At 38.6% G+C, this 20,995-nt stretch overlaps 1 protein-coding gene across 2 annotated transcripts; it reads left to right on the top strand.

Moving 5' to 3' along the window:
* The first annotated feature begins 423 nt into the window (after window positions 1–423).
* On the top strand, window positions 424–19,740 carry LOC105153038 (protein gooseberry). Of its 2 annotated transcripts, none has more exons than XM_011067656.2 (6): window positions 424–849; window positions 8,179–8,492; window positions 9,454–9,580; window positions 14,699–14,870; window positions 15,139–15,417; window positions 18,509–19,740. In XM_011067656.2, the coding sequence occupies exons 1-6, from the start codon at window positions 795–797 to the stop codon at window positions 18,774–18,776; spliced, it is 1,215 nt and encodes a 404-aa protein (XP_011065958.1). In that variant the 5' UTR covers window positions 424–794; the 3' UTR covers window positions 18,777–19,740. The 2 variants fall into 2 exon arrangements, with proteins under 2 accessions (XP_011065958.1, XP_011065957.1); XM_011067655.2 differs by having other exon boundaries at window positions 9,451–9,580.
* The last annotated feature ends 1,255 nt before the right edge of the window (window positions 19,741–20,995 follow it).

The following is a 20,995-nucleotide window of genomic DNA, read 5'->3' as shown; positions in this document are numbered from 1 at the left end:
CGCGAAAATGTCAATCGCGTCCGTTTGAAGATCGAATCTTTTTTTTCGAATCAAACGAGTCGTGTTGAAAAAAATTGATGTTGATCAGCCGTAGGAAGCTTATAATATCGAAGCGCGATATCGATATTATCGGTCACCGGGAGAGCTAAGTAAGCCGAGCGCGAACGTGACGTACTTGCATCATCCTCGTTCGTGGGTGGTGTGGTGGAGGAAGGTCTGTTCTCCAAGGCGGAGTTGGACGTGCGACCACCTCCAACACGGCAAGATCACCTGGCAGGTGACCAATGCAGCGGCGCCGATAAAAGCCATGAAAGAGCGCGGCTGGGACCGTCGGCTGGTCGCTCCTCAAAGGGGCCCCACGACGAAGGCGGAGCCTTCCGTCGGAGGCTTTCCTCCTTTCGTGCCTGCCTTTCGTTTCTTTTGCTTGCCCTCGACGATCGCGACCGCAGAAACCGGCAGTTTCAGCCGAGACTTCGGAGCCAACAGGTCCGTCCTGCTTTGCGTCAAAGCGAAAATTAAAAAAATAAAAAGGGCAGCGAGTCCTCTTTTCATTTCGACCCCTCGCAGTGAAGGCGAAATCGAGTGTTACCATTGTCACCGCTGAACGCTGCTCGTCATCGCTAAGCGCATGCGAGAAAGTGAGACTTTGATTTGTGAATAGGATTGTGAGCCGGACTCGAAATCGACGGAAGTGAGGATCCTTGGTGTAGTTGGTGCTGCTGGTGACTGAGAGAAACGAAGAAAAAAGAGAGAAACAAACGGAAGAGAATTCTTTCTGAAAAAGGAACAGCTAGATGGCAGTCAGCACTATCAATATGGCACCTTACTTCACTGGTTATCCTTTTCAAGGTAAAAATAATTTAATAAAAAATATCCAACACACACACACACACACACACACACACACACACACAGAGAGAGAGAGAGAGCAAAACGTAGTGTCTTCGTAATGATTTTCCTCTCTATATGGATATTTTTACTTCTGAATTATTAATTTGAAATTTTACACACTTCACAATATTCCAATGCAACAAGATTGTATAAAGGATATTTAAATATATCTTTAGGAGATTATTTTATAAAAAATACATTTTACATTTCGCGCGAAAAATGAAATTCCGAATAATTTACTGATAATGTGATAAAGGAGAATATACTCATAATGCACCGGTCCATCATGAACATCAAATTATTTATTTATATAGCAATGAATATGGTGATATGCAAGAATAAAGTAAATTTTTTGTAATTTTTTGTAATTTTTATTAATATATTACAGCAATTTTTCAAAATTATTTAAATGTCAAAACATCGCAATTCTATGATCTTTTATTATGCTTTTATACGAGATTATACGAAAATATGTTTTATGTATATGATTTTATTTTTGGTTCTTCTTACGAAAAATAAATACCATTGCTTGTTATATAATAATATAATTAGATACATTCATTTACGAAATATATAAGTCCATTAAAAAAGGCAAGTACTGTTTATCTGTGGTGGATTGAGTTTGACAACTTATGTATTCGTAATTAGTATTTCCTGAGAGTTTCACGATAACAAATTTTTTTTGTTCTCCAAAATTTGCTTCGTTTATATTTATAACTCCATAAAGGAAAAATAATATTTTTCGTTATTTTTAGAAATTTTGCCTCATTGAGAATATATCGCAATTAACGTCAGCGCGAGTTTCACGACAATGTTCGACGTCCGCCGGCGTTTCCGCAACAATGTCGCAGATATTTTATAGTCGATGTTAATGGTTTTACGATGCGCTTTGACTGAATTATCTATTGTCCGTCAGCGCATGTATATGTGCGATTCCCAATGAACGACTCTGCTATCTTTATAACACCGTTACTATATTTGACTTGTACGCAATCGGCCCGATTGATTAATTCATTCCACGAGCTTATCACTCATGAAAACTTATAGTATTTAATGCCGTTACGTAATTCAAAAAGAATTTGTATGTGCGTTTTGCAATATGACATGCTGACTATGATGATTTAAAAACCTGGACACAGAGGCAGAAGGAGAGAGAGAGAGAGAGAGAGAGAGAGAGAGAGAGAGAGAGAGAGAGGAAGAGATTGTGCATAATCACATAGAAGCTCGTACGTTATTCTGTAATTTATTGTGTAATTTATGAGTTATGGAACAGTGCGCGATGCTGACGTGTAAATTTCGAGGGGCAGTTCAACCTAAGGGGTCAAAAAAATATGCTGCTTTCATCCTTTGATTTATTACATATTTAATCGAACAGATTAATGCTTCACCTTTATAAAGAAGCAATAGAAAAATGACATAACTGTTTCACCTTTTATTTCAATTTGTCGATAATTTCCACAATATCTAATATCATATTGCTGTATTATTAGAAAAGTGACACAAGTATAAAAATTAGCATTTTTGAGACAACAAAAGAGCTCGAACTTAAAGTTTTAGATCAATTTTCTTTTATTATCTAGAAAATATAATTTTTTTACTTGTATCATTTTTCTATCGACACGATATAAAAGTTCGATATACATTATACATTATATTATTCTTACTGTCAATCAGTCATATGGTTCATCTTTTACAATTAAATAGTTAGCTTCTTTTCTTTTACAATCAACATAATGTAGAAAAGGATCCCGGATGGCGAACGATCGGATCGCTTTCACTCACGTGCGCCTTTAAATCTCGATTGTTTATCCATCGTTCCGAGGAATATACAGGAAAACAGAGAACAAGAGACAGAGAGAAAAAGAGAGAAGGGGAACGCCACTTTCGAATAAAGTTCGATATACAGGTTCGCGTGTAGTGGGCGTCGGATCGTTGAAAGAGTCCTGGGGTGGTACCCGTATCCCGTACCTGTGGGTACCTAATGTCTGATATCGGATAGGCCCCGGGCGACGGCACGTTGATTGAAGTCTTCGCGCGACTCGGAACTCACACCGCACGCACTAAGTACATGCATCCCTTTGGTACATGCGGTTACTCCCACTCAGGTACGCGCGTGCACCTTCCGCTCTCATCCAGCATCCTCCGATCCGGGGGACCGATCACCGCATTCGTATCGTGGCAGATTGCGTAATCGACGCAACGGAACTTTCGTCGCTCCGCTCGATGCCTGTGAAATTAACCCTTTGCTCTTTTGGAATTGTTCGTACGCACACCGCTCGGCAATTATTGTTAAGCCGCGTAAACGATGTCTTTTACAGAAAAAAAAGAATTGCATAATGTACCTAAGAATTAATGCTACATACAATAATATTTTAATAAATTATTAATACAGGAAGAAACGGTTTTGCTAAAATATATAAAAATTTATAGTTAGATACAAATCGGAAAATAATTTTGATGGATCATCTAGAAAACTCTTTAACAGCACTAAAAAAAAATTCTGGATGAAAATGAATGAATCAGAATTTTCTGGTTAAATTTATTAGAATTCTAATTAACTGGAATTCTGGTTGATACAATATTTCTGATAAAATCTTCGAGAATTCTTATTTTTATCAGAATAATTATACCTATTAATCAGAATTCTAGTTATCTCGATTAGTAAATTTAACCAGAAAATTCTGATTCGTTCATTTTCCACCAGAATTACTATTTAATCAAACCAGACTATTTTTCTCAGTGAGCACTTCATCATTCTTCAGCTTTTTACATAATTAATTATTTTGATTGTCCAGCATTATTATTATTTTTAAATTATTATTATTTTAGATTATTATTATTAGATTTATATCTAGCTGCACTTTTTTATTTAAGCAAAGCTATTCTTTTCGTGTATCCTTTTTCTGTGTTTCAGTTACATATTACTGATGTACAATTTAAAAAAATATTCTTTCAATTTGAGAGAAACGTAACATGATATTATATTCATATTTCTATTATGTTTTATTTATATAAAGAATTAAATATATATTAATGTTAAATATTTTAATGTATAATATAATATATAGAGAAAGTAATACATTCGAAGAATATTTTTTTTAATTGCTCTCTATTATATCGGTTCACTCATCGATAATCAGGAACGCCAGATGAAACGATGCGCGATCGAAACGACTCCGGGAGGCTCTGTGTCGTAATTGGATGATGATCAGTTACAGTTAAAAGCCTCGAATAACAAATTTAGCGATCGCATCCTGTAATTCCTGCGAGCCGTGAGACGTTCCGTATACTTCATCATGCGAAAATTAGAGCGATCGCATACCTTGATCGCTATCCCTTAATGAGATTCAATTAATATCGAGATAACACGTTGTTATTACTGCTTAAGAGCGATAAGGGGGCCGCGACAAGGGGGGCACAAGGGATTATCATAAAGAAAAGTCTTGTAGAGAGCGTAATTGTACAGCTCGCGGCTCGTGAACCGCGGTAGTGTCGCGGCCACAAAATACAGTGTACGTCGACTCTTCGCACGTAATAATTTATCGAGACCGATCCGAGGAAGAAAAAGGGTTAATTGACGTCTCACGACACGCGGATAATGAACGGCCGGCGACGTATGTCGCAATTATTTCGGAATTCTCTAAGCACCTCCGTGTCCCTCGGAGAGCACCCTCGGCCCGACGAGGCCGTCGCTGCCTCGCAGGTAAAAATTAACGATGCGCGACGCTTCGTCGGGCGAATTCAAATCAGACACGGGTCCTCCCCGCTATCTCGTCACGTCCGCACGCGGATCATGGACATTAAGTCTTGATCGCTGAACAATCAATCGCCCGTTATCAATAATTCATGCTGGAAATTATTTCTTTCGACCGTTTTACCATACGGTCTCACTCGACCACAGGGTGGTCCATCATACGAACCATACGAGTCTCGCGAAAATGATTCCACCGCGATTCTACCATAATAAATTACGTGAGGACATAAATCATTCACCAGCTGCTTGGATTAAATTGTCCTCCCGAGAAAATCGTTTTGTTACAACCAAACTTAATGCCATGGCATTTAAAAAAGAAGAAAAGAATCTCTTCTTCTTCTTCTTCTTTTTTTTATTGTTCAAACGTCCATCTTTTTACTTACTTTCAGTTTTCATCATTGAACGCGTTTTTGCCATATTTTAGAATCGAGACAAAGGCTCGTAGATTCCACGGACATGTGTACAAATCACTTCGATTTCCGATCGAGGAGAATAGACAACTCGGGCTTTTGCAATCGATACCGAGACTAATCGCGCGAGACGCAGTGGGAAAATCCGCGAACGCACGTAGCGGCGGCGCGTTCCGCAAGAATGCGTCGAACAATATTCATCGGCAAATAGGGAACAAAAACGTGAGTAAAGGGCCTGCTCGCACGGGCGGCAACATTCAACTTTCGATTCCGTGACTCGAGTTACGAACGCTGGAGTTCTTAAAGCGAGCCTCGCGCGAGAATGCAATGATCGCAGCGCGATGCATATGCATGCGTAATAATGTATACGTCTAAGTATTGCACGTGCGACGAATAGTAGTCTGGCATTCTTGGCATTTGCCTCGTGCCACCGCACGGATTTTCTTAGCCGTTTTCGTAATCGCAGACGGGGATCTCGATGGGAAAATCGATATTAGATCTGTCTTCAATTATCTTTCTCGTGTTTTCCTTTCATTGGAATTAGTGCCAATTATTACCAAGATGAAAGAAAATGCTTCAATTTCTTTTTTTCTTTTCTGAGAAATTACTCTGGTCTATATACTGAGGTCGCATCTTCTCCTATTTCTAATTGCGACAATTTCTGTGCCCTCGCGTTCTCTTTAGCTTTCACTGTTAAAATCATAATGTCAATTATACTTCATTTATTTTTAATTATTCCTATAAGTCGCTTATCATTTCTACTTAATTTGTCGTTAATTTAACTAAAACTTAAACAATTTAATTCAAAGAAATGTCTTTAATTTGACTCAAAATTTAATTTATTTACTAAGTACATACGTTAATACGAATGACATTTGCTGTGAAACTAATCACCGAAATGAATTAATTTACATTTCAATGGCTTGATTTGCATTTCACAGAGAAAAGTTAAGAATACCAAAATGTTATTTAACTTAAGGTATTTAATTAATAGTGTTTCTCGACTAATTACTAAATATTTATTCAATACTTTGCTACTGGTCGACTTTGATCCCTAGTTAGTTTATGCATTTTTTCAGAAATTCACGAATATCTTCGCACCGAAAGCTCGTCGTCGTCGTCATAGTCGGCGGCGGCGGCGGCGGCGGCGGCGGCGGCGGCGGCGGCGGCGGCGGCGGCGGCGGCGGTCGGCGCCTTTTGATCTTGCCTGTAATCCCGTCGGGCCCCGCGGCCTGACTGACGTCATACACCGGAGAGGTGTCCGGCGGGACCGTAACCCGGCCTATACACACCGGCACGACCGGCACTGTGTGTGGGAGTGTGTGCGTTGCACGCACTCGCGGATATGTCCTTACTGAGCGCGAGAGGGTCTCAGAGAGGGCAGGGGGCAGCAGAAGGCTGCGGAGTGATGGAGGGGAACGGAGGGGGATGTAAATCTCTGGGCCTGTGATGAACGACGAAACGGGACTACTTTTGTGCCGGAGAGCTCGACGCGCCCGGGAAGGGGGTCGTCTTTTGAATTACGCCGTGGTAATTAGCGGACTCCTTAGACCCCGCGCTTCTCGCAGCAGGTAGCCAGCTGAGAATATATCACGAACTGGCGCTGCGCCAGCGTGCGCCGCTGGTCCCCAATGCGATCGTGAAAATGTTTGGATTGTCGGGGATTCGCAATACGCACCGCGAGCTCCACTAGTTTTCGCCATTAAAACCTGCCGCGATAACTCTTTCTCGTCGCTCTTGAATAATTTTAAGTCGTCGAAAGAGAAGTTCTAAAGAGAAGTATAAAAGAGAGTATAAAGTATATGGGCGAAGTCTAGACACAGTTCGAATATTACTTCCAGAAGAGATGAGTTGTATGGAATTTAAAGAAATAATCGAGTAGCACACAGAAGTATATGTATAAATTAACAGTGTAATATATTAAGAAATTGATGTTTTTTATTATAAAGAATATAAGCAATACGCACATTTGGATTTACCATTAGGTTGCAGCATCTTCGGTGTGGAGAACATCACAGCTCCGATTCGGAGCATCGCACGCAGTATCCGCGAGAGACGCGCATAAGTACGTCTCTTCTCTTATGCAAAGCTTCCTTTATGTAAATAGATACAAACACGCAGAATATGGCCGTGCCTCTGGTTGTCTGTCGAGGACTTCCCCTATTGTCCCCGCGCGCGAAAGAGAGAGCGCTTTTAAAGGCTCCCCAGGCTTTTAAAGCCGCTTCGACGTTCCCTCTTGTCCCCTCACCCATGGCTTTTACTACTCTGTGCAAAACCAGGGCCGTAACTCGTGACGCGGCCCTCTTTCGTGGTTTTCTGAAGCACGCAAAGTCCACGTTCGCGGCGCATCGTCGTAAGAGCCACCGCACATCCGCGCGCATCTCATTCCGCTTCTTTACTTCCCCTTTGCCAACCAGGACCGCTTTGCTCATTGCGTGTAACGCCGTTTGTTTGACTTCATGATTATAATTAAGTTAATTAAGGGGATGTCGTGGAAGGGAGGGGCAGGGGGAGGTAGGCTAATTACCGGTAATTAGCGGTGTTTGAGCGGCACCTCGCGTGTCGCCGCGCTTTGTCTGCTAAGCGGCCCTCTTTTGCGCAAGTTGAATCTCTGCTCTTCTTCTCCTCCGTCATCTTTGTACGCGGATCCGTTTATTCTCATTTAGAAAAATGGTCACGCCACTTGCGCCGTGCTGCATTGTATAATACTACAGCGCCGAGAAAATACACTATTTTTCCTCAGCTTCGTTATCATCCAGCGCACGGTAGTGTTTTTCTTCTCGTCTCATGAGATACAATGTATTTAACTGCATACACATAGTTTCGAATATTGTCATCGGTACATGCCGATAATTACTTCGTAAGAAACAGTCCGTAGAAATCTATATTGCGTTTTCTGTACTTCTCGCGCCGGAAATTACGTCTTTTAAAATAGTGATTTCGATCTACGTCATCATAAGTCTTTGATGTCTCCGACACCGAAATTTGCGTGACGGTCTTTTGCCCATTCCGTTATTATTAAATAATCATGTATGACCCGTCGTTCTCGTACCGTGGAAATAGATGTACCAGACAACATGACGTGCCATTATGATAAACGGTTCTGTGTTATTACATTTGCAGGACAGGGTCGCGTGAACCAGCTAGGTGGTGTATTCATCAACGGCCGTCCATTACCGAACCATATCCGTTTGAAGATCGTTGAGATGGCAGCGGCCGGCGTCAGGCCATGCGTCATATCGAGACAGCTCAGGGTGTCACATGGCTGCGTCTCGAAGATTCTGAATCGGTATCAAGAAACAGGATCGATAAGACCCGGTGTGATTGGTGGCAGCAAACCGCGAGTCGCCACGCCGGAAGTCGAGGCAAGGATCGAAGATCTTAGGCGGCAGAACCCTGGAATCTTCAGCTGGGAGATACGCGAGAAATTGATAAAGGTCTGTTGATATCATCCATTACGCTTATTTTTTTTTTTTTAAATCATAGAAGGAAAAACATCTTAATCTTTCATGTCATATATTATGCAAAATGTCACATAAAAGTGAATATATTGTAACAATTTTTTTTCAACTAAAACGTCAGACATTAGCAAATATAACGATGACAAACAAATGTATGTTTAAAAATAAAAAAATTATAGCATCTCTGATAGAAATGTTATGCATTTTCTAAGTTATTAGACAGTTAAATATTAATTCTTTGTTTAGTAATTGACAACAAAAATTATTTAGAATCCCAATCAAGATGTAACATTTTACCTGCAATTAGTGTGCACAAAAAATATGCGAGACACGTTTACTGGACAAAAATAGGATAATAAATGGATTACGCGATATTTTAACTAACAATAATTTATTGATATATTAGACAACAACTGAGTAGGTATCTACACGTATACGCACACACATAAATTACACATATTTTTACTAGAGAAACTGCTTTACCACTGAATCAAACTCTATCAAGTTTTTGTTCATTTCCTACGCAATATTGTTACAACTAATGAGAATACACAGTAATACTAAATAATAACTGGATGGGTATTTAGGAAACTGCATACATTTCTATCAGGGATACAAAAAAAAGAAAATTATGACATGCACACCAGAGAGTGGATGAAGACATAGTGTTATGTAACATTTTTCTTACTTTTATATAAATAAATGAAGCCGTGCAAAATCTAAAGTAAATGATAGCGATGTGTGTTAAAAGTAATTTAGAAATATAAGGATACCAAAAGTATAGGCTGCTTTTTATTTGTAACTTTTTTAAATGTGTATTTTCATGATATTATATTATATAAATTATTGGAAAATTTACAACGACATTTAAATCATGAAAGAAATATCAATTGAAAGAAAAATGATGCTAACTAGTCCAACGCGGTTCTGCCAGCAGGACGGAGTCTGTGACAAAGCATCGGCACCTTCCGTATCTAGTATCACCAGACTTCTACGTGGACCAGCCAATCAGACACGTCCCGGTGATGACCTACGCAGAAATCACTCTATCGATGGTATTCTTGGTGAGTGTTACGAGTAATATTTATTATTATCGCGATACGATCTGCCGAGACTATCAAGATTTTTTACACGGAAATGGTGCGGTTCATCATCGAAAAATATATTTTCAAAGTTCGCAATACGTATCGTCGTTTTAACACTGCATAAACCACGTCCGGGCGGACGCAAATGAAGTGCCCGGGGTTAATCGAGCAATAAGCGTAATTATAGCGTAGTCGTGTGCTAAGTTAATTGAAGCAAGGCGGCCGCGACGATCAACCGTTTGTAGCCCATATATTCAAAGTGCCCGATCTGAAATGTTATTCGACACTTTTCCCATATGCGTAATATGATAGGAAATCGTTATCCTTTTCCGTACAGTCTTTAAAGTCGAAAGTTTTTAACGTCTTTATAACTATCAGCTCATATATGGAAGTAATAAGAGATTCAATTACCGATCGGACCAAGGGATGTAATTATTACGTAGATGCTTTTCGCGACGTTATCATTTGTATTTCGTTTATTTCACATTCGTGTTGAACGTGTTACATGAATCTCGAGATATGTACGAGTTCTACTTATTGAAGTATCCAGCAGTTTCGTGGCCACGCTGGGGATTGGTAGGAATATAGGTCCTGTCGGCGAAACGTAAAGGGGAATTCCTATCTTTTTTATTTATTACTGGCGGTAAGGGGTGCGAAGAAATATTAGGCGTCCCGTGGCGCGTAGATGTGTCGAGTTTATTACCTTGTCGGGAAGATTTAGTTTTGATTAGACGTATGCCCGAGATTGCAACTTCGCGCAACGACTCACGGATGGTGCTCGACCTGTTGCTTCCTGTCGCATTGAACAACCTTTTTGCGCTGTTGTGAAAGCGACTTTCATCTTCTTGATATTATTCATATTATTCGTTGGAAATATTTTCATTGCAAATAAATATTACGTGGTTTAACGAGAGTCAAATTACAATTAAAGCAGCTGATCAATATTGAAATAATAAGAATACGGGAAGAACGATTTGCTGAAATATTTAAAAATTTTAGTTAGACACAGATGAACAATGCTGCAGAAAGTTTTGACATTCTAGCAATGAGTCTGTACGTCCTACAGAATTATTTTAATTATATTTAGCTTATATTTAGCTAAATTTTTAGATACTTTAGATGAGCTACAGATCTGAAAATAATTTTGTTAGACCATCAAAATAATTATGTTAAGACATTCAAATAATGCTACAAAATGTTTTGATATTCTAGTAACTAGTTTGAATGATTCACACAATTATTTTGATTCAACAGAATTAATTTCAAACCTGTATTTAGCCGAAAGGTACTTCAGTGTAATTGTTCCGGGTGCTTTTCATCATGAAGACAATTCTATATATTCTAAATAAAGCGATCGATTATTTATCGCCAATATATTTTACGCGAGGAATCGTTAATAAGTCACGACGTTGAGATAAAATTGCCCCGAAGGTAGCGATTCAATTATGAATACTTCAATAAAAGTCCTGGAGGAAGACGCATAGATCTTTATTGGGTTCGCCGCGTTTGCAGGCCGGGTAAATTATGTATTATGATTCGAACAAAGGGGAGGAACAAGAAGAAAGTCAGGCGCTGTTCCCGCCGCTAATGCATCGCCGCGAAAGGAAAGGATACGGAGACGAAGAAGAGGAAGAAGAAGCAGGGACGAAATCTTTTTGAATGCACACCTCGGACGTAGAACCTTCGTTCTTTTCATTCAATCGCAGCGTGATGGTTTAGCACTGAAGTCGGCGATGTATTGGATCGGCTTATAACGCGGACGTGGATTGGAGAACGAGGAGAAAGAGCGAGATAACATGAGCGATTGATGCACTAATGCGATAATAACACATCATCATAGTCAAGTAACAGAATACGGATAAGGATCTTCCTGATATTTCTCTCTTTACAAGAATACTTAGCGTTTGATGTAAGCACGCAGACAGACGCACACAATTTAATTTTTCATAAATATATTCTTTTGTCATATATGTATATTAATTACTTCTCTCAAGAGGAAAACAGTAGAAGTTAAATGAATGGTTAAATACAAAGTCGTTAAATAGCGACAAAATGAGAAATAGCAAACAATCTAGTAGATCGGATGCACGATGCAATCAACGCGAGGGAACTTAAAAGGTCTCACAAATACACACTTCAATCATTTCGTCTCGCGTCCATTCATCTTCCGTGCACCTTTCTCCCCTCGCCGGCATGTCAGTCCCAGAATGCAAGATCACCCGACGGTTCCGGTAGCCAAGAACACGCGCGATAAATAACCCCGCGGTCTGTCTCTCCGTCAAAGAAATCGGGAGGAACGATCGCGCAGGGCGACAAGAGAGAGGGACAGATCCGGGTGTAGCTCGTGCAGAGAAGGAGGAAGTCAGGAGCAGTGGAGCAGAGTCGGGAGGAACGTGAAAGAGAAGAAATCGGATGGAACGACTAAGAGGAGCAAGAGCAGTCGAACCTGAGGAACAAGACGAGGAGATGGCGTGGATTCCACAACGGTGCAAGGAGGACGGATGGACCCGCGCGCATATATATAGTATATACCTACGCGGCATCAACCGCGGCGTGTGGTCTTCCTCGGCTTCGTACCCGGCCGCCTGCCTCTAATCTTACAAACCGCCAACAACACACCCTGTATCCGCCGTTTTGTTCGCGGAACGCAACGGCACCCTCTATTGATTTAGATGCTCTTACTGCGGGGCAGGCTCGTGATTGAGACCTTCGCCGTTCACCACGTCCGCAACTCCAGCGATCGCCTGGCCACTCCGGTCATTTCTCCGATAGTAATTGTTTAGCATCGCAATCTTTCTCACCGATGTTTATTTCGACGTTTTCCAGCAAATCGCGACGTTTCGCGATTGTAACACTGCTCTCAGTTCAGAAGATATAGAAGCTTTTTAATAGTAAACAGTCCCGTTATGAACGCTGCAATCTCGCAAAAATTATTTATTCCTTATATATACACGGAAAGAAAAGTTTTGCTGAAGTATCTAAAAATTTAGTTAGATACAAATTTAAAAATAACTTTAGACTAATGTTGTAATAAATTTTGCAATCAGTTTGAGCGTCCTACCTAATTATTTTGATGGTCCAACAAAATTATTTCAATATCCGTAGTTAAACTTTTAGATTTTCAGCAAAACTGTGCTTATAATTTTCTTCTAAAATAATATAGCTACATATAGCTGTATTTTTATCTTCATGTCATTAAAAAATGTATAATTTATTCGTATTTGCTACTCATTTTAATATAAACCAGGATTTTTTTCTTAAGACAAATTTGATATTCAAATTTAATAGCTTATGCTAAATTTGAGAATAATTTTAAATTTATTTTGTAGAAACTATACAGGTTGCTATCTTTTTTTATGTATATTCGCTCTCAGCTTCATGAAGTACTGGCAGGCGCTGATAGTACGTGAAAAGTGTTAGAATCTCGAAAAGTCGTTGGGCATGCACCTGAAATCTTCGCGACGATTTACGAGCGCGCGGCAGTCTTTAATCTGGCAGGAACCGCCATGCACTTCGTGTTCTCAAATTCTGGCTGATGTTCGCGCAGGTGCTATTGATTTAGACGTTTATTCCCATCGGTTGAGCTTAATCCGAGAATAAGTCTGTAAATTACGGAGTACAGTTATAAAAAGAGACATACAAGATCTCTGACATTATCTCGATATATGTTCAGAGAAATTACATATTGTACACTAATCAAAAATATCCCCCATTTGTATAAAACTGTGCACTTATAGAAAGAAAGTATTAAATGTCTACAAATAGTAATAATAAATAATTGATAAACTTAATAAATGGAATTTTTGAAATGTAAAATATATAAAATATTAAATTATTCATTTATCAGTCAGACGGAGTTATAACATTATCGATGTAGTTGTTGAAGTCAGCATAACAGAGACAAACCGTGGAGAACAAATTAGGTCCGAAGGGGTTACAAATCAAACTCGAAATTCCATAAATAGTGTCTCGTGGAGGCAGGCAACGATTCCTCTTCGAAACGGGCTTTCGTTTAGCTCGGGTGGGACGGGACATGTCAAAGAACTTAATTTCTTCGCGGCGAACCCTAATTTCTCCGGTGTTTTAGTTTAGTATAGGTTCGGCTGGGCATGGCTGTAATCAGAAGGGTCTTAATGGTGGGTTGCTGAGACCGGCGTGTGAACTGTGGGCGTGAACGACTCGCTTCCTATCTTCGGTATCTGACGTGCAGCACGTGCTGGACCGAAAGATGCTCTCGCCGCTATTAAGGAACGCACGCTTGCGTTTCTCCTCTCGGAAACTATCGATGATGTTTTAATGTACGAGTAGAATATTCGCATTTTCGTTAATATGTTAAAATTTTTAATATGTTTTTTTACAATTATATTAGAAAAATTGACAAATATTAATGATAAATTTTTGCAAGTTTTCGATTAAAATTACATAACTGTCTTTTGTAATCGTTCTCAGCTAATATCTATATTCATTTAAAACATTTATTTAATTTATTTGTGGAATGTTGGAAGAAAAGATTTGTTATGGCTACATCGTACAGGGACAATGTCATTAACAAAAGAATCAAATTTTTATAGTCGTCAGGATAGTGAGATGATTTTATTTATTTCTGCGACAAGTCCGTTAATAATTAATTGATATGTAAACTCCTAAATTGAATATTTAATAACAAAGGCTGTTTTCCAACTAGAACATGCTGTTTTACTTTGTGTTACACCGTGTAAAGTACTTGATGTGAAAGTTTAGTTTTATAGTGTGCATTCAGAGTGCATTGTAGTCTTCCATTTTTATTTTTATAACGAGGATTTAGTATATCTATAAGACTCATAATTTTAATTTAGAATTAAATTGTAAATCTTTCAAGATTAATGGCTTTTAATAATTTTATTATAAATATAATTATAAATAAGGTTAAATAATTTTTTGAAACATTGATATATTTTACACGCTCTTAGCTTTTTAGAATGTCAAGCAATGTAATATTGTGTTACAGTTGGAACAACACAAGTTTGTGTTTGACATGGTGTCATTTGTATAGTCTATGTACCTATGTTGGAAAACAATTAAAGTTGCGTATTTAAATAGCGCGGTCTTTGTGTTCAGCTGGAAGTAGCGGTGACGATTCCGACACGGAAAGCGAGCCTGGCATCGCACTGAAGAGGAAACAACGTAGAAGCAGGACTACCTTCACCGGCGAACAGTTGGAACAATTGGAAGCGGCTTTTCATCGGACGCAATATCCTGATGTGTACACCAGAGAGGAACTTGCACAAAAGTAAATTTCTTAGGAATTCTTTTTCATAAAAAATTACATGTAAAAAAATTTTATTCGTGTAGTATTAAATCAATATATTTAATTACATCAATTATCTTTACTATATAAAATTATATGTTAAATGGAATAAATTATTATAATTTATGACTAAAATTACACATCGCAGGAAAATGCAAAAAATTATAAGGCTGCAGACTTTGTGGTAGCATAAACTATACATTTGCGATTTGTATTTTTCCTGATATTTTTGGATGCTCTTTTTTCGCAGAACAAAGTTAACGGAAGCTCGAGTGCAAGTTTGGTTCAGCAACAGGCGTGCCAGGCTTCGCAAACAGCTGAACAGCCAACAGCTGAACGCCTTCAACATGAGTCTACCCTTCCAAACTCAGCACTACGGTAATGGTGCAGAGAGCTATCAGAGCTACGGGCAGGCGAGCGTTGCTGCCGCTGCAGCAACCACCGCCGGCTATTCTCAGCATTACAACTACGGGGAGAACTACTACGCGGCGCAGCAGCAATGGCCGCGGGCGACTCCGGACAATTACGGGTAAGTTTTAGCAACTGATGCATTATGTTTGTCGAAATGTTCATTTTGTAAATTAACTAGACAGAAAGAAAATCGCGCGAACAGTGTAGTGTACTATCAGGAAAAATCGTTGCTAATTTAATAATCGGTGTTTCGTAAATCGTACCGTCTTTCATATATTATGCACTTTTTTCGTACAAGATTTTTTATCATCGTATTCAGATTTCTCGAATAGCGTTTTTTCTTTCTAATATAAAAATTTAATCATCATTGAGTACTCGCTTTAGTAAGTTTAATTCTATTCCTCAGATCTTGATGAATAATCTACGCAAAAATTTTTATTTTAAATCAAATTTATCATTTTTCGCCTTATTATAAGCTCATAAAATTTTATAAATATTCGTTTTCTGAAATTTGAAGTCACGTGGATAGGTAATCGAACGCGATATCTCTCGTCCGTGGACACCCCCGCAACGATTATTCGCGATCGATCGTTGCTACCTCGCGGCGCTGCCGCGATCGGTTAAAGCTGGATCACGGCACAGGTACATACACCCTGCGTCGAAGGATCAAGACCCGGGTTGGATTATTAGCCGGTAGCGTTTCATTATGGAGGCCCAAGAAGCAACATAATTGAGGACCACACAGAAAACGTGTCGGCAGGGCCCCATTGGTTCTCTTTCTCTCACTTCCTCATTCTCCGTGCTTTCCGTCTCTTCTTCCCTCGCTTTCCTCTTCCTCTCTCTCTCTCTCTCTCTCTCTCTCTCTCTCTCTCTCTCTCTCTCTCTCTCTCTCTCTCTCTCTCTCTCTCTCTCTCTCTCTCTCTCTCTCGCGCGCTCTATCTCTCTGACTCAAGTGAATCGGCTCGTCCGCTCGGCGTGTAACAACACACTGTAGCAACCCGGCCACCGGCAACCTGTTATTACGCCACAATGGCTGAATTAATTGTTCGAAACACCCTGGCTTCGCCGTCTTTATCTCCGCGCGTTGCCGCGCGCGCCTCTTTCTCGCGGCGATGTTCCGGGCTTACTGTCTCGCTTGGGCCCCTTTGGGCCTTGTACAACAGCGGACTGGCTCACTGTGCCGAGCCATCACGTGGTGCACAGAGCGAAGCTTCGCCGGTCTTAAACATCCGGGATAATACTCATGGACCCCCGGTGGAGCGTCAGCCTATCTCGTGGGGGGTCGCTTTCCGTAGCTGGTTCTCTCAAGTTCGAGCGAATTCGTTGCTGTCGATGATTGTCGTCGTTTTTGCCGTTTTATGTTTAGACAAACGCAGAAACCTCGTGAAATGGTTATGAGTTATGTTAGCGATGCATTCCATCCGAGAAGAAGAAAACAAATCTCGCCACCCGGAAATGTCAATGTGCTTTCGGCTAGAGAAACTGTCCCAAAACGTCAGAAAAAATCATAAATTTCATTCTAATGATGATTTTTTAGTCAAGAGAAAAATACAAATTTAGATACTTGAAAATAATTCAAATAGCACTGAAGCTATTAACAAGACTTCAGATATAATGAATTATTTTCTGATAAAAAGTCAAAAGAAGATTAATATAAAAATTAAAAATTAAAGATATTTTATAAAACGGAATTTACGTTTTTGTAAATTTTTTAGACGATATAGTCGAAATCGATTTGCCTCGAGAGAATATTTAATATAGGTTCCATATTTTATTTGACGGCCGATTTTAATTCCGAAGAATCGCGAGCTGTAAATTTTGGTTGCCACTAAATTCTTAAGAATTCGTTAACGTGACCATAGAAAAAAAATTTGATTTGTGAGCAGAGAAGGAGAGACATTCTTCTGTACGAAAATAGATTCGTAGGGCGGAGTATGGTCGATAAATCGCGCGGCTTCCGCCAGAAACGTCGCGTTACCTTCTAAATAAAAAAAGGGGGAAAGAAATAAAGTTATAGTGCGAACTAGGTCTGGCACCGACGGGATTTAAGGTGCTTAAGCGTCATGGCGAAAACGCTCAAAGGGCCGACTTCGTTTTACAATCGTATGCTATAATCGTCTCAAAATATCGATACGCGTTTCAAGTTTATTTTAATTAAGAATTGATTTCTTATAGCTTTGGATCTTATCTAATTTTATTTCTTATAACTTTTTTCCTAACATGTTTTTTAATCACCAATTTGTTAATTTTATGTACTTTTCAAAACACATTTATATCATCAAGAGTCTATATGAATTTGTTTCTCTAAAATTCCAAAGATACTGAAGAATGATTAATCTTTCCATACTTCTGTTCATTCAGGTATACTAAAATAACTATAGTTATTTTTTTAATCTTAGAATAACAATATTATAATAAAAGCAATGGCAAAGGTTTACCACTCAAGGGACAATGATCTGAGATCCTTAATCATGGTAGTGTATCAGAATGCTCAAAGGGCCGCGACGGTGTTTGGAAATCGGCCACTGCCGCCCTCGACACGCCCTAACCGATTCGCAGAGCATGTGTGAGTGCGGTATCGCCTTGCAAACGGCAGTAACCACATTGAGAGAACACGCCGGAATTTCATTTTCGTATTACCGCATGTGGACACCTTTCACCATTGTGCGACTCATTTCATCGTATCGCTTACTCCCCACGTGTCCGTACGTATGCGCACGTACAATAGTTAATTTATATTCAAGATGTCGAACGGAGATATAATTACGAATATTGGCGAGTAATATATTCCCTTTAACTGCCGATTGATATATGCCGTTCGTGAGAGAATATCTATCTCTTTTTCCATCAATATTTAATAAGCTCGTCAATTGTTACATCATATTCATAATATTATATTCATAATTTTAATAAAAGAATCTTTCCCAGGCCTTTCTAAAATTAAGATTGAAAGTTGAATTACTTTTACATTGTTAATAATAGCAATTAATAAAATTCTAATGACACTTTCTCATTTATCCCTTTTTCTTATTTATGTAATTTGTATTGTTCAGAGAATATTTGTTTTTTTTTTTTTTTTTTTTTTTTTTTTAAGTATCACGTTAATACAAGACAGAGGAATGTAGAAGTTTCGTAATATTACATAATACTATAATTTATTATCGCCGTTTATTTCCTTGTGAGCAGACCTTCGATCTTGCCTGTTGCAGATTGTTCAACGCCTCCCATTACGGCAGCAGCAACCTTGCCTCCAATCTAACTTCCACGAATCTCAATCTGGGCAGTCTGGGGGGTAGCGTCAGCCCGACCGGGTCCAACATGAGCGCCTGCATGGTGCAAGGTGGTGCATCCTCCTCCGGGGTACCAGTCTCGACGGGGATGGCGCCCCACGTGACTCCGCACAGTCCTAGCGAAGCAAAGAGCGGATATCCGTACTTGGGCAGCATCGATTCTCAGGTTTGCGGAAGAGTTCACTGAATTTAACCGCGCGAGAGAAACGATCGCACATCGACTTGTACGCAATTATAGGAAGAAGCTTAAGAAATTGTTACTGTTATTTATTTTGTTTTTTTTTAAGGCTCGATTTTTGAATTGATAAAATTTGCACACGTTTTAAAAAGATTGCTGTTAAACTGTTCTTTATAAGAATATACGTGTGTCTTAGCTTTTAATATTAAATAATTATTTGCGTTATTATTGTATGTTATTACTTTTATTAGAAACTCAAAAGATATTCTTTCGGCGATAACTATATCATTTCTTGAATGGTTTCTGATTGAAGTAGATGTAAAATATGTTGTATAGTCTTCGAAATTTAGAGAAAAGATTTATTTTATTTATGATTATATAATCGGTAATTTGTGCATAAAACACAAGCAATTGTAAATATCCTATAATCGCTTTATAGATGGTACATGTAAGCTTTTCCACGACGAAGTTACACTGCATATTTATGATAGAGTTAAACTCACGTTTAAGTCGTACCTAGGTAAGCCACTCACCGACTTCTGAGAAGTGTCGTAATTACGAAGATTTATTCGTTAGAGTGATTAGCACTTGGCAGTTGTAAAACAGCGATGCCTCAGATGCTTTACCACTTTAGAATTGCCTTATTAAAGTAATAATATAATACAAATACTACACACACACACACACACACACACACACACACACACACACATATATATATATATTTATAAATGATTGCATATATTTGATAGATAAGCTGTACATATTTATGCGTACATCGTATTAAATCGTAGAAAAATTATTGATAAAGATATTCTTATATCACAGTCGACGTTGTGATTCTTCTTCCCGCAAGTTATTCAATTGGCCAGTTCAATTATTATATATATCGCACATAACGTGTTGTTGACACGACAATTATATCCGATTTGTATAATGCAACGTTATATAAATAAATGGACTATGCGAAAAATTCGTCGTGTTCTGTGACTATACTGTTAGTATCATCTTATCAATATCTATTTGCGCTAACAAGGTAAGTGCATATTTCATTTCTACAAAAAATTTTAGTGAAATATTTGAAAAATTCAACTACAAAATCTGAAAATAATTTTGTTAGGCCATCAAAATAATTATGTAGAAAAATCAAACAATAAGCAATATTGCAAAAATTTTAATTCTAGCAACCAACTTCAATAAAATCATTTTTTTGTGTCTAATATCGAACATGAAAAGTTCGTGATTGAAAGTTCGTAGGCGTATAACAGATAATAGATTTGTTAACTGGAACTTATTGCATATCTTAGAAAACGATGTTATCTCCCTCCTTTTATTATTGCATACTTTGCGAGACTGGGCAGTATTTAAAGAGACGACCGGCCTAAAAAGCGAAGCGTGCATAATTCGCGATCGGTCCCGAATTGTCAGGCTCTCCTGGTTTTCAGCCGCCCCCGCGAACCGTCGTTGATCATGGGCCCGTCAAGAGACAGTGGGGGGTTTGGTGGGCCCCGAAGAGCCGACAATCGGGCGCGCAGTGACAACGAGCAATCAGCCTGCCGTATATCTACGAGTCCTGTCGCCACGCATTTGTGCCCCATTGTGTCGACGAAGTAGGTGGTCGTTCTTTCCCTCTTTCTTTCTCTCTTGTACTGCCTAGTCTCCAAGTTCCTGCAGCACAAAGTACCACCGCACAATGATTCGCCCTTACCGGCTTCTATCTTTAACCCTTCATATCTTATTGAGTAAGCATATTTATGGATATGTCATAGATGTGGAATTGCGATTTCAGTATACCTGACTTATTTAGGAACGTTGATGTCATGAATTCGCGCTACTTTATACATTTATTGTTTTAATGATGATATTGAGATTATTTTTGTCAAATTTGAATCGTATGTTGAAATTGTTTCTTAAACTTACAGGTTTCAAAGGCAAAAAAGAACATAGAAAATTATATTTGATATCAATTTTCTTTGTCAATATGATCTTGTGCAGAGAATTTTAAATATAGATGGAGAATATATATTATTATATTTTTATTTATTATATTTTTATATTTTTTATTTATTATATTTAATTTAATATTAATTATTATATTTTGAAAATTATATTTCAAGTAATAACCTGAATTATAATTATTAATCATTATGTTTATGTAATACTAAAAATATAATTAATAATCATCTCTCATTTCTCAGGAAGAACATAAAATCATAATGAAATCAAGA

Source organism: Acromyrmex echinatior, chromosome 15, assembly GCF_024713525.1.
Source record: "Acromyrmex echinatior isolate Ae372 chromosome 15, ASM2471352v2, whole genome shotgun sequence".
Lineage (NCBI taxonomy): Eukaryota > Metazoa > Arthropoda > Insecta > Hymenoptera > Formicidae > Acromyrmex > Acromyrmex echinatior.
Note: the sequence above shows the minus strand (reverse complement) of the source record. Positions and strands in the feature narration are given on the sequence as shown.

Bases quoted from the DNA above. Each gene is read 5' to 3' on its own strand.
- LOC105153038 (XM_011067655.2), top strand. From the start codon at position 795: ATGGCAGTCAGCACTATCAATATGGCACCTTACTTCACTGGTTATCCT. The intron at 9,581-14,698 runs GTGAGTGTTACG...CTTTGTGTTCAG, and splicing joins CTCTATCGATGGTATTCTTG to CTGGAAGTAGCGGTGACGAT. The intron at 15,418-18,508 runs GTAAGTTTTAGC...TGCCTGTTGCAG, and splicing joins GCGACTCCGGACAATTACGG to ATTGTTCAACGCCTCCCATT.